General features: G+C 37.5%; 1 protein-coding gene across 1 annotated transcript; it reads right to left on the reverse strand.

The window, feature by feature from the left end:
• Positions 1–4,729: 4,729 nt before the first annotated feature.
• Positions 4,730–14,592, reverse strand: LOC119791382. Its single transcript, XM_038297447.1, has 3 exons — positions 14,520–14,592; positions 6,082–8,010; positions 4,730–6,005 (listed from the first exon to the last, which is right to left on the reverse strand). Exons 2-3 carry the CDS (start codon positions 7,963–7,965, stop codon positions 5,262–5,264), a joined length of 2,628 nt encoding a protein of 875 aa, XP_038153375.1. The 5' UTR covers positions 7,966–8,010; positions 14,520–14,592; the 3' UTR covers positions 4,730–5,261.
• Positions 14,593–14,949: the final 357 nt, after the last annotated feature.

The raw sequence follows: 14,949 nt of genomic DNA on the forward strand, positions 1-14,949 counted from the left end.
ACAGGATAGATCATCAGCCAGGAAGCACCTGACAGGGAAATAGGTGGAGCTGAAAAAAAGGGGTGAGGTGGGGGGCAGGAAGATGCAGCTTAAGCAGAACAGACTGGAAATATCAATCTACACATAAAGCCCTGAGTTCACTTTAGGGGATATGCCTCTTTAGTAACATCTAGTGGCAATGACAGAAAAACATACATTTACAGTATACCACAACCAGCCTAAACTCAGCTGGAGCCGAGCGTTACTGAGTAAAGTCTGAAGTTACAAATAACCAGATTGACAAAATATATTTTTGCTATAAAATGGAATCCATTTCAAAAAGGTTTGTGTACGTATATGCTAACTACCAAGCTGAATCATTTTAAAAAAAATTTTAAGCATGTTGGAACAAAAATGCTGTTTTTTTAAGCTTTTTGTTTTGCTGCAGAGATAGCTTGGTGCTTTTCAAGAGGGACTAAAATGTTTAGTAGGAGACTTTAAATAACTTATATATTTAGTGTTCTATGCAGCTAAATGTGGCTGCAGTGACCCTGCTGTAGTTAAGGTTGTACAGATATAAATATGTATTCAGACATAGGGACGCATGTTGACATATTTCAGTGCCACATAAAAATAAACATAACCTCAATAAATTCTGAAAAACATTGAGACACTGTTTGACTTAGAACCACATAACCACACTTAAGTAATAAAAAAACAGCAAACAAAAAACAATTCAAGCCAACAACTAGCATCTGTATGAGAAAGTAAACTCCCCTGAAATTTAACCTGTTGTTTTAGCCTTGGCTCATTTGTGGTGGAGTTTAAGACAACTCACCTTTATCAATTTTTCTTTTGTTTTTAATTCAGCAATTTTTTTTTCTGTCCTAAAGCAACAAAGCAGCCAAGATCATTAGACTACCACCACCATGTGTGGCTGTTATGTTGGTCTGTTTCAGAAGTGTGAGAGGAACCATTGTGTTCTTTGTGGTCAGCGGCATTTTCTGCCTTAGAACCATTTATCCATGCTAGTTTAGCTCAGATTTGCCTTTATTATGAATGTTTACATACAATGAAATATGTTAACCCCACAATGACTTAGCTATTTCTTGGAGTTTTTAAGCAATCTTCTGGATTAATCAGGGATCTATTCTCTGAATACTTTTGGTGAACCATCAATTTCTGGGAGGGTGTCCCACAATTTCTCTATTTGTGAACACGTTACTTCCAATTTGGATCACTAAAGTCCAAAAATCCTGATTGAAAGACTGATTGAGTGACTGTATTCCTTTTTTTATTTTTCAGTTGTGCTACAAAGAGTACTACAGCGCAAAAACAAACAGATTAACACAAAAACACCAACAGTAAAACACCTCTAAAGAAAAATGCTGCAAGGAATAATAATTGATGTCACGAAGGAGTGCAAATATGCAGCAAATACATAAATGATGCTGACATACAGAACACATGCAAAGGGAAATGAAAATATAGCAAGCAGAAAAAAACAAGTGAGAGTTAAAGAAAAGCTACAAACTAGCTCGGCATAACTTCAATGATGAAGACCTCTGAGGGGAGACAATTATATCTCATATAGCACCAGAACCTTTATCAAAGACAAACTGTCCTCTGAATGGCATCCTGTTTATATTCTTGCATTGGATCTGAAATTATATTTGCCTAGTAGTAAAATATGTATGATCATTTAAAACACAATCGGTCAGAACGTCTAAAACATTAGGTGTTATAAAGAGAGAGACACAGGAAAAATCTTATAGATAGATAGATAGATAGATAGATAGATAGATAGATAGATAGATAGATAGATAGATAGATAGATAGATAGATAGATAGATAGATAGATAGATAGATAGATAGATAGATAGATAGATAGATAGATAGATAGATAGATAGATAGATAGATAACTGACCCTTAGAAAGAATCAAATAAGGAGGTCAAAGTCCCCCTAAATGAAATAATTCATTAACATAATAAAGAGCACAAACTGAGGATGCGGCCGATTCATGATGATGTATTCTGATAATCCTAACCAAGGATTTACCTAATGCTGTGATTATACTTTATCTGACTTTTATAATGGTGCTGATTCTTTTGCAACTCTTTTCTATGTCACCAAATGTTGGTACATTGAATGACCAGAACAAAATAATGACTCCTTTTAAAACAACATTTTATTTTTTTTAAAGTTTGCAACAGATATGCATTCAAAAGGCATCCACAGGTAATGGTAACAGACTATTTAGATACCGATGAACAGCTGTGCAAGGAATGAGGAGGCGTTTGGTGTGGGGAGGGGTTGCTTTATGGTGTGAGTCTCTCAGATTCACTGTGTTTTTCAAATCCTTATGATACACATTACTTGGCAACAGATACAAATGAGTGGGAGTCTAGTGGGATGTACTATAAAAAAAAAAAACGAATCATTCGGAGTTTACTGCAGGATTTAACTTTACTTTTCCAATTTACATAATTAAGATTTTCTTATCTAATAACAATTTAGATTGAACAGTAATTTGTAAATATTCTGGTAAAAAAAAAAACATATTTCAAATATAATTGTGCTGTAAAGCAATTACCATAAAAAAAGCCAAACTATCTTTTACCCATTCTATAATTGTTTGGATTTCAGGTATATCTTTTAACATGAGTTCTTAATGGTCCTGGAGATGAGATCTAATAATTTAAAAATAAACTAAACTCATCTATCAAAGGTAGTGAATAAAGGCCTCAATTAGAAAAAGAAAGTCAATGAAGAGATTATTTTAGGTGAAATTCTTTATTGGTTTTAGGTTGTAAAAACATTAAGGCTGTAAAAGTTTCCAAAGTGCATAGACTCTTACAATATAAGCTTTTCTTCCAAAATCGTATCTGAGCTACAGTGAAAAATGAGAGGTTTCAGTGCAAAAAATAGAATGAAAGTATAGCAAAAACACAAGATTTAAAATTCAGAATGCACTATTGACAAGATCTAATCTGGGCAAGGCATGTTTATTTATATAACACATCACTACAAACACAATTCAAACTGTTTTACATGAAGTAAAAAATAAAACGGAAGGAAAATACTGTAGAAGCAAAGATAAAACAAGTAACTATACAATTCACATTACAAAAGAAAGAAAAAAGTCAACCAAGCCTATTCAACCAATTTAGATTTGACTTTTTTTTCCATTTATTTCAGATTTGCAATTTGATAGTTGTAATCTTAAAAAAGGTATTATGCACATTTTTACCTATTTAAATTTAAAAGCTACTTATCAAATAAACAGCAGACATTCTAATTAATAAAAAAAATAATAAACATTACGTATAATTCAGGATAAGGTTAATACTTGCTATTGAGTATAACCAGCCTTTTAGGTGTGAGTGTGTGTGTGAAGTGTTGTTTGTTCTGTTTGTCTCTTTGTTGTCATGCGATAGTCTTGCGACCTTTCCAGGTTGTACCCTGCCTCTCGCTCATTGGTGGCTGGAAGCACCAGCACCCCTCAAGAACGGAAAATGGATGGATGGATAGTTATCATAGATTAAGACATTTGAAAGTTCTGACCAGTAGTTCCCACAGGCGCACCACATTCTCCTGGTCACTTTCCTCCTGTGGTTCTGACATTTGAGGATGATCGTATTACAGCTGAAACACCATTAACTAAATAATGTAGCAGTTTATCTATTGCATTGGCTCTCCCTTCATGTCCCTTTCGGACTTTACTCACTCATTCACACACATTTCACTGCAACACAAGACAACTCTTTTCTTGATATATATATATATATATATATATATATATTAATATATATATATATATATATATATATATATATATATTTTTTTTTTTTTTTTTTTTAAAGGATGTTCAACTTCACAATAACAAGAAGAAAAAAAAATTGGTTTAAACGAACAGCTTATTAAGAAATACTTTTACCAATAAATACAGGAAAACAAATATTTCAATTCAACCTAAAAAAATACTCAAACTCAATATAGAAAACACCATACATCAGATCCACCTCCCCCCCTTCAATTATTCAATGGTGCAGTCCTGTACACACCTGCCTGGTGAGTGAAACAGCAAAGGTGTGTATTTCACAATATTTGAACTCTATAATCCATGAATTTCCATTTTATGAAGAGTAAAAAAAAAAAAAAATATTGTAAAGTGAAATCAATTTACCTTTTTACAAAAATGAAAACAAGATGTGGCCAAGCAAAGAACCACAACCCAAACAAATCCACTTCACCCAAAACAAAAAGAAACCAATGTAGAAAACCAGATGCTGTGTTTAACTGCTACTTTGGCCAATATACAGGTAACAACGCCTCATTGTTACAATATATATATATATATATATATATATATATATATATATATATATATATATATATATAATTGAACTACTATATTTGAACTATAATTGAACAAACATAATATAAGCTATAATCTTGAGCCAAACTGTTGATGTGCTGTGTGAATAAATAAATAAAAACTGTGATTTTCAGGACGATTTTCCAGTCGTGTGAGAATCTTTCGATCGAGCCGACTTTCGGCCAGATCGAACACAGCAGCGTGGCAGGGATGCAATGAGTGAAATGCCGTTCTGTCTGTAAAATTGACAGACCGTAGTAGCCATGTTTGCTCAGCCATGTCTTTTTTCCAAATACTTCGTCCCCTTTTCTTTTTACGGCTTTCAGCACTAAATTGCACAAATTGCCAAGGCAGAGCGTTTCACTCCAGTGAGCTTCATATTCCCCTTCTATTTGTTTGGCTTCCGGATAGACAAGTCCAAGTAGAGAACATAAATCGTGAGCTGTGAAATTTCTTACCGTCTTTGAAATAAAATTGTAAAGAAAAAACCCACAGTTTGAGCTGCAATTCTGATGCAGTTAAAAAGCTTCAGTAATTTTGAAACACATAGATTATTCGAAATTACTGTGAATCTCAGCACAAAGTATGGGGAAATGATGCCTCGCTCTCAGCAGTTGCATGACTGGAGCGCTCTCGAAACACTCCTCAATGCCACACCTGCTTCAAAAAGGTCAAAGCTGTGTCGAGCAGACTGACTCGAGCCCAACATCACTAGATTGCACTATTCTAATTATGGTAAACAGCTAATTATACTGATCATCCTTCTAGATGAATCAAACCGAATTTCATATCAGCAGTAATGTGAACTGTATTTATCACATAATATACACTTTTAAGATGTGATTAAGTTAATCATCACCACAGAGTTTGCTCAACACTTTCCTAGAAGATCAACAGTATATTTAGACATGTGACCCTTTATACTTGTAAATCTTGATGCAATGATGCATGCTATCAGACACTGCCAGTTGCCCATCCGGTAACAGGGTCAGACCACGGGGGCTACTCAAGCCCTGCGTTATGATGGGCCAGCCGATGCCTTGAGCAGGGTACAATACCACTCTGTGCTCTTCTCCCCAGTCTGCAACTAGGATATTGCTTTCTTTATCTATGCATATGCCCCAGGGACATGTAAGGACCGGTCCCATACCAGCACATACACCAAGAACTCTCACTGTGTTCCAACCTGGCTCCAGAACTTTGATGCAGGGTACACGTCCTGTTTCATTGCCCCTTTCGGACACCGCTACTATACCTGAGCTCAAACAGGCTGCTACCAAGTAAGGCCTGTGGAATCCGGTCACTACTGTGCGTTCAAGCCTGCAGCCGGTTTTAGGGTCAAGCTTCAAGGCAATAAGATTGCCTTTTTTGATATCAGCAACCAAAAATTCATCCAGTCTGGTTACAGTCACCCCTCTTGGAGCTTCCAGTTCATCTTTTGCAGAGCCTAACCCTGATCCTCCAAAAATCTCAAGAAGACGACCATGGCGGCTGAACACAAGCAAAGCTCTTTCTGCAGCACAGCTTAAGGCAATCAGACCTTTGCTATTGACAGCAATGTCGAAGTAGTTTCGACATCGTCTGGAGGAGCCACTGATGTTTGGAGAAGTCACTTGCTGAAGAACATTCCCCTGACGATCAGTCACCTATTTAAAAATTTAAGTTAGTTTAATCTAAAAAAGAAGATATATGTAGGCTTTAGATGTTAGAAAGAATACAAACCTGGACACGTGCATTTCCACAGTCAACTACAAAGAGTTGCCCATGTGGTGTGGCGTGGATACCACTTGGTAGTGTAAGGTCAGATCGGCCAGAACCCTGTCTCCCAAACTGCCCCGTGAGATGAGCACCACTTGCCTTGAGCGCTGTTAATGATGGATCAACCTCCTCTTCCAACTCCATGAGGGCATGCTCTTCACCTTCCCCTCTAATTCTCTTTTGCTCTTGACAGGACCCATCTATGAATGACATGGACAATGACCTAACAACAGGGACTTCTTGTAATCTAGTTGTTGTGGGAATTTGCTTTGACTGTGGCAGTATGTTGTGTTCTGCAGAGTTAGGATATTGAGGGATCTGACCCCTTTCAAAGACTCTGAATCCTCTGCTTAGAGTGTTGTTATAGTTGCCACTCTTAACTCTGGACACCCGTTGCTTATTTGCACCGGTACTAATCCATGGCCTTGTCTTATGTGTTAGGTCTACTGCTGATTTGGAAAGATGAAAACTTTTATTCAAAGAGCCTTTGCTCAAACTGAAGTCACGTGATGGGCTAACAATAAAGGTATAGCTGGAGTCAAGGCTATCTGCTGGAGATGGTGCACGACCAGAGTCACCAAGCGTCCCCTGAGAGTGTTCATCAGAAGACTGGCTTTGACGAGAGTAAGTTCTTGCTTTGGAAGTAATATCTAGACAGCTTTGACTGACAAAAGTCATCTTCTGAGATGAAAGTGTACAGCTACCATGATGCCAAGGTCTACAACTAGAGTCATGACTCCCTTTTCCTTTATCTCCATCTATGTTACGTTGACTTGAGTATCCAGTCACCTTAGCAGACTCGCATTTTCTTTCAGGGGAAGGGGATGGTTTTCTGCTGGCAGCCAAAGAAGTCATCTTTTTCTGATTACTGGGTGAGAAATAATCGCCATCAATGGTCATACTGTGTACTGTGCTCTTTACTTTGATCTCCTTATTTTCAAGAGCAGAAGAGACAGCCAGAGAACTTGTACCCATATCATCAACTTGGGATGTTTCCCATTCAAACTGTTCACACTTAGGAAGCCATTGGTGTATTTTTGCAGAAGAGAGCTTTTGTTCCTCTGTTTGCAGATCACTACAGTTTGAGAGGTTAATCCTTCTGATCACCCTGCCTGTTGGTGATGTCCAACCCTGACCTTGCATGTTTTTTTCTCCTATATGAATTTGATGATGAGTGTCTTCACAATGGATCTCCTGTGAATGTAGAGCACACAACTTCCCATCTGGCCCACAGCCTCCAACATTGAGACACATATCTTGCTGCTGCACTTGAATGTCTCCAAAGGTTACTGCGTTAGGTTGGGAACTTGGTTTGAAGTTCACTCTCTTAAGTGAAACAGAGATTTCCCAGGGTTGTAGAAACTCTAAAATCTCTTTTAGTAAGGGGTTTTGAATTGGTCCATTTTCAGATTGAACAGACTGACCTTCTGTTTGGAGTCGTTGTTGAAGCTGAACCAGATTATCAAGCCTTTGCTCTAATAGAGACTGGCTGACCCTTGCGGCTGCTATATTTTCCCTCTGGATTTGCTCCAAACGCTGCTGAGTGTCCCGATGGTCCTGCTCGACTCTCTCCAACAGGCGCTTCTCCTCCCTACGCACTCCAAGAATCGCCCGTTCTACACCCCGGTTAACTGTTTCAATCTCACTGGCATGACGAACCTGTATCTGATGTAAATCTTCCACTGCCTGGACGAGGTCATTCTGAGCCTGAGTTGCCCAGCAGGGAAGCATGTTATGTGAAAGAAAAGATAAAGTGTGATCTGATCCAGAATCCGAACTTCTAGGGTCTGGAATGTCTTCTTGGACAGGGGAGGTTGAACTACTCTCAGGAGGTGTTCCCAAAAACATCTTGAATGGATGAATCCTTACTTTTTCAGTCTTGGTTTTCAGTATCTATAAATAGAACATAAATAAACAGATGAATAGTTATTAAACAAGAATTGATGTTACAGTAATCTGCATACAGAACCTTGCCTTTTGTTCTACTACCATAGAACTGCAAAACCTTTCCCATTATCTACAGGTAACTCTGCCCGATATGCAATTTAACTCTGCCCGATACACACCAATCCTATGGTGCCAACCTGGATAACTGGGGGGGGATCCCACTCTAGATTACCGACGTCTCAGTAAAATTAAGTACCTTCTGGTGGCACCTACAACCTTCCTCTCAGTCTTAGAGAGAGCCTCACGTTCCTATGCAAGGTCTTTTGGTTCACAGGTGGAAAAAAAACCTGAACTGCCTTTCTGCTCCCCAAAAAGAAAAGTTATCTTTTATTTTGTCTTTAACATTTTTGTTTATTGCAACATTAAAAGAACCTTATTTTCTTCAAAAATTTCTCCTTGGGCAGTTGACAATTCCCCAGAAACCTTGCCTTTTGTTCTACTACGATAGAACTGCAAAACCTTTCCCATTATCTACAGGTAATTTAACTCTGCCCGATATGCAATTTAACTCTGCCCGATACACACCAATCCTATGGTGCCAACCTGGATAACTGGGGGGGATCTCACTCTAGATTACCGACGTCTCAGTAAAATTAAATGCCTTCTGGTGGCACCTACAACCATTAGTCAGGCATAACATTACGACCTATGGACATGTTGACTTGTATGTAGCTATGCAGTTTTACATCCTATAAACTGAGGTTTCTGACACTTTTCTGTTCTAAACTTACTCTAAACTTTGTGGCTGCTATTTCTCTTGCTAGTAACCTCTATTTTAGGACCAGGTTCTCACTTGCAGCCCTATAAAATCTACCTAAAAAACAGATACCTAGATGAAGAGATAATAATGTTTATTCTCTTCACTTGCTTAGTGTATGAATGTCAATTACTTTCTTTTGTTTGTCAATCATCCAACCCCGCTACATCTGAGGGAAGATCAGTAATCCTGGAATTAAATACTCCTATTAAAAAGGAAGCAAATACATTTAGACATTTACTTGTGGTGAACTTTTTCTCAGTATTCTAAGATGATTGTAATATGACAGGGGGTTTAGTTTACCAACAGTTAATAGGGCACTAATAAACAGAAAGTCAAGCAAACAAAACAGTTGCTTATTATATTTTAAAGCCATTTGCAGTCAGCATTTCTTATTCTGTCCTTGGGTTCTGTGTACCTGATTTTAGATTTAGAGTAATATAAAACTTGGTTATACTTCACAACTTTTATATGAAGACAGGGTGGGTTTTTCTTTTAAAACCGTGTATTCTTAGAATGCTTCGGGTAGAAGACAGCTCAAGAAAAGGTTTTGAGTCAAACACAAAAAAACAATGTTCTGCTAATATTTAAAGCCATGATAGACAAGAAAAAGAATCTAAAGAGGCAAGTAGGGTCTGAATGTCAGCACAACTTCTCAGCTTCCCAGTGGTGTTGAGTTTAGATTTTCCTTTGATATTTTATTCATGATGTGAACCAAGTGAACTAGAGAAGTAGACAAAGACGCCGGTCTTATAATAAAACCCATACGAATATTGCTACCTACAAAGGATAGGAAAATGTTTCAGGTATGATTCCATATTTAAACTTTTCTTACACTTTTTTCCATTTTTCCTGCATGTCATTGAAAAAAACATGCTATATTTGTCTAAATGTTAGAACATGAAACACTATTACTGTAACATCAATTCCAGTCTTGTCCTTGAAATACTGTAAGTCCTGTTCATGAAACTTTTAACAGCAGAAGTGTGTTAAGATGCAAGCATTGTTGGCGTCCGGATGCAGTACTTTTCTTCTGACATCCCCATTTAATTTTTCACCAATTATAAACATATACTTCATGAGTTCCCCCAAATGCTTGTTTTCTGCTTTTATTAGAAAATAGGATGCGCTGGTCAGGAATGGCTTTGTCCACCCAAAGCCACCCATTTGGCTGCCCCTATTTGCCTTCTCTGCCAGCAATTTAATTCAATTCATTTTATTAATATAGCGCCAATTCACAACACATGTCATCTCACTGTAATTTCCCTCTGGGATTATTAAAGTATGTCTGATTCTGATTCTGTAGGCAGTTTATAATTCAACCAGATCATACAGTCAAACTGATTCGATGTTTTCTATCTAAGGAAAACCAAATGATTGCATTGACTCATTGGGCCGGATCTATCAAAGGTTTTCGTGTATAAAAACGTGAGCTATTTCACTGCGCACGCTAAAAAATGTACAAACTGATCTATCAACAGCGCGCTAAAAGGGTTTGGTCTTTAAAACGTGCTAAATAGCGTCTCTTATCCATTTAGTACTTTTTCTGCAATGAATATGCAATTTTTTGCGTCCCACAAGACGCAAAAGTGCGTCTTGTGGGAGGAGAACATGTAAATATATTAATTTAGCACTCGCAAAGTGATTTATTAAACCTGAAAGCAATTTTGCTAACGGTATCTGACTATATTTAACACGTTTCAAAAGAAGGTGCAAATGGTCTGTATGCGTAATTGCGCACACATGGCAGCGGTTATTGTCGCAAGAAGGAGACATCGAAATGAGGCAAGGAGACGCAGAGAACGCATTTTTTCACTCCGTGTGAATATTTTTGGAATTAACGAGGAAACGATCATCAAAACATATCGTTTATCCAGCATTGCCATTTTGGAGCTGTTGGGGGAACTCCGAATGGATTTGGAGCCAGCCACAAGGACGACCCACGCAATACCAGATATCACAAAACTCAGTGCAACATTGCACTTTTTTGCATCTGGGTCATTCCAGCGTACGGTTGCAGCGAGAGCTGGGATCTCCCAATCTCGTTTTCCAGAAGTGCTGTCCGACATTCTAAATGCCATGTCGCCCTGACGCCCTAACGGAGAACCCGTTTTTTTTTTTTTTTTTTTTGGAGGGGGTGGGGGTGTCACTGTAAGATTAAAATTTCTTAATGCACTAGTTTGCACGAACTACAAACTACTTTGCCGCAAACCACAAAACGCGCAAAACCATAATTTAAATAGGGCGTCTCCAACAGTTTTGCACCTGCCACCAGTTACGCAATCGCTCTTGTTAAATCACCCGCAAACCATGGTTCAGCCCCTCGCGCAAAATTCCAGTTTGCGAGCGCAAATTACTGCACGCAAAATTGGATATTGATAAATCCGGCCCATTGACTCGAAAGCAATCCCTCACTCTAAGCATGCTTGTAGCAACAGTGCAGAGGAAAAACTCCCTTTTAACAGGAGGAGACAGAAGCAGACATACAGAAAGAAGCAGAGATACAAAAGGGCAACTGTAAACCAGCTACACAGGTGGCCCCCATCAAGAAAACACACAGCATTGCAGCCGAGGCCAGTTCCCATGTCAGAAGATGAAAGTGAGCAAATCCAGTTAGTCAATGTAAACTAATCAGGACTACACTGAAAAAAGGCCAAGCTCCAACATCAACAAAGGTGTTGATGGCAGCAGCACGGTCGACATTTCTCTCCAGGATGGTGTCAGAGCCAAACAGTAACAGACCAGATGAAACTATTATGAGAAAAAGCAAAGAGAGCATAATGATAGAAACTGAACTAACACATTCTACAGAATGTGAGAATAGAGATAGAATGAAAAAGAATGATGAAAAAGAGTCCCTATGTCTTCCAGCAGTCCATGCATATAGCAGTATACCAATAGAGATAGCTCAGGATAACCTGACCCATTCTAACTATAAGCTTTATCAAAAGGGAAAGTTTTAAGCCTAGCCTTAAAATTAGACAGGGTGTCTGCTTCACACACTTAAACTGGTAGTTGGTTCCACAGGAGAGGAGCTTGATAACTAAAAGATCTGCCTCCTCTTCGACTTTTAGAAATTCTAGGAACCACTAGTAAACCTGCAGATTGAGAGCGAAGTGCTCTGTTAGGGACAAAAGGAACAATCAGATCTCAAGAATTTACATGTGAGGAGGAGGATTTTAAAATCTATTCTGGATTTAATAGAAGCTAATTAGAAGTGTGCATGCACAGCAAGAGATTGTGTGTTGGAGTTAGACTGGAATTTGGGACAATCAATGGATAAGATAATCCCCCAGAATTCTAAGCCAAAAGAAGATTGGCCTCTATACCTTTAATGAAGACAGCATACATGTGAAAATATGTCAATATGTTTGCTAGTAAGGGCTTTAGGAAAATATACTCTATCCTAAATTATATATCAAGAATATATGACTGTAGTTAATTTCCAGTTGGTACAGTGAGACTATTGTGGATTGACCCTTAGCTGGTTCTGGAACCTATACTTGTGCTGGTTCTGCCATTAGTACAGCAGCAGTTTGTCTAAATTACTCTAAAGTACAAAATAAATTCATATCATTATTACGTCATTGCTGTGTTTACATAGAAGTCATGTTCATTTTGTAGCAGTGAAACATATGTGCAATATGTATTGGCTATAATATATGGATACTTGTCCAAGACTTGTGATGTTCATGTTCATTTTTTTTTATGTGTTTAACAGATCACTGGTAAGCATAGTCTAGCTGCTACAAAATGTAATGCCTAGAGGGTGGTCCACTATAGTATAGTATAGTATAGTATAGTATAGTATAGGATAGTATAGTATAGTATAGTATAGTATAGTATAGTATAGTATAGTATAGTATAGTATAGTATAGTATAGTATAGTATAGTATAGTATAGTATAGTATAGTATAGTATAGTATAATTCAATTCAATTCAATTCAGTTTATTTATATAGCGCCAAATTCACAACACATGTCATCTCAAGGCACTTTACAGTTCAACCAGATCATACAGTTAAATTGATACAAAGTTTTCTATCTAAGGAAAACCAGTTGATTGCATTGACTCATTGACTCAAATACAATCCCCCACACTAAGCATGCTTGTAGCGACAGTGGAGAGGAAAAACTCCCTTTTAACAGGAAGAAACCTCCAGCAGAACCAGGCTCAGTGTGAGCGGCCATCTGCCGAGGCCGACTGGGGTTCAAGGAGACAGAAGCAGAAATACAAAAAGCAGCTGTAAAAGGCGGCCCCGTCCAGGAAACACACAGCCAGGCAGACGAGCTCCAAGGCAGCTCCCATGCCAGTATAGTATAGTATAGTATAGTATAGTATAGTATAGTATAGTATAGTATAGTATAGTATAGTATAGTATAGTATAGTATAGTATAGTATAGTATAGTATAGTATAGTATAGTATAGTATAGTATAGTATAGTATAGTAAACTGACAGTAGCAGAGAGTAACTTTGACACAAAGAAGTTTAAAATAAAATAACGTCAATTAACAAAACCTAGATTAGCATCTAGAACTTTTCTCTGTAGGTTGGCTTTTGCTTGACCTTCTAGAGACAAAAATTTTATGTTAAGCTGTGACAATTGTATATCTAAAGCTCTTGTAATAAAGATAAAAAAAAGTCAATCTGTTATTAACCTTAAATATTAAGATTTTTTGTTGCAGAAAAAATTCTATCAAATACTTTGCAATATATTTTGGGGTCTTTGTGCTCTGTTTAATTGTGGGGTGGATCTTGGCACAGGTTGACTATAGATTATTAATGTTAGACAGCAACAGGAGTAACTGAGTCACTGGGTCAACACTAGTCCTTTCTTTTCAGGTTCTTGCTCATATTACAAAAACTGCATTAAACATGAGATAGGTTCAGTTACTCATCTGGTGACCCACATTTGCAAGGGCTAAACAGATACTGCAATTAAAACAAAATGGAAAAACGAAAAACTAACATGTGTAATTGTAACTGGAGTTGGTAGGAAAGAACAAATCACCCCCAACCTGGCCTCTCTCCACTGCCTTACTGTCCATTTTGGAGTTCACCTTAAGACTTTTTTTTATTTCTTCTTAAAAGTTTGCATGGTCTAGCTCCGTCTAACCTCTCTGAGCTGCTTCAACTGTACTCTGCAACAGAGGTCTAATAAAAAGCTCAGAATGGATAGAGCTTTAAAGGATTTGCTGCTCCTCCATATCCAGATCAGACATGTCCCTTTCCTGTCCACTTTTAAAATTATTCTAACAGTGCAACACTATTAAATGGTCTTAGGCAGAACTTTCAATTTAGAGATTATTTTAGTTCTGCTTTTATTTTGTTTCCACTGTTATTAATTGTTCTTAATATTCTTTCCTTGTCCATTTTTTGCTATGTCTCCGGAATTTACACATGCATTTTGTCACAGCTGTTTTTTTTATGTTTATTTAAAGTACTCTTTAAGAAATAATTCAATACCACAAGGGATTTAGCTTGATTCATAAAGAAATTGATTAAGACTGACCAAAACATGTTTAATCAAGATAAAAACAACAATCACAATTAATCAAGAAGCTGAAATTAAATGTTTAAAAACTCCTAATAGTTTTTAGTAGTTTAGTTTAGTTTAAAAACTAAACTTCTAATTGCTTCCATTAAAAAAGAGAAAAACTTTAACCCCCAAAACCCAGATACATTATTTTCTCTTACCTGTTATCCTGTAACGGTTCTGCGTTACCCATTCATGTTTCTTTACTACGTCTCTCATCTTCTTCACTTTTACCACTGATCCCACTCCCCCCACCACGTGCAGTTTTACCTCCTGGTGGCTGTTGCTAAGACACCACCAAGCTGACTCTGGTTTCCTCTGTGTACAAACTCCAAAAGATATGCCTTTCACTCTTAAACAATTGCCTAGCCTTTAGAGCTGTGCACTTTGTGATCTCTACTCTGTCAGGAGTGTTTAAACTGTGCATTTAGTGATTAATGCCTAATGCAGGCACTCACCCATGGGTCAAGCTGATATAATACATTGAAAAAGGACAGATTTTTTCTTTTAGCATTGATGTTGAGGGTAAAATATTTACTGTTTACCTTTTTTGGAAAATGCTTCATAAGCCTGCTTCATAGCTGTTATTTA

The sequence above is a fragment of the Cyprinodon tularosa genome, unplaced genomic scaffold, assembly GCF_016077235.1.
Source record: "Cyprinodon tularosa strain WSP-4 unplaced genomic scaffold, ASM1607723v1 ctg388, whole genome shotgun sequence".
NCBI classification, from domain to species: Eukaryota; Metazoa; Chordata; class Actinopteri; order Cyprinodontiformes; family Cyprinodontidae; genus Cyprinodon; species Cyprinodon tularosa.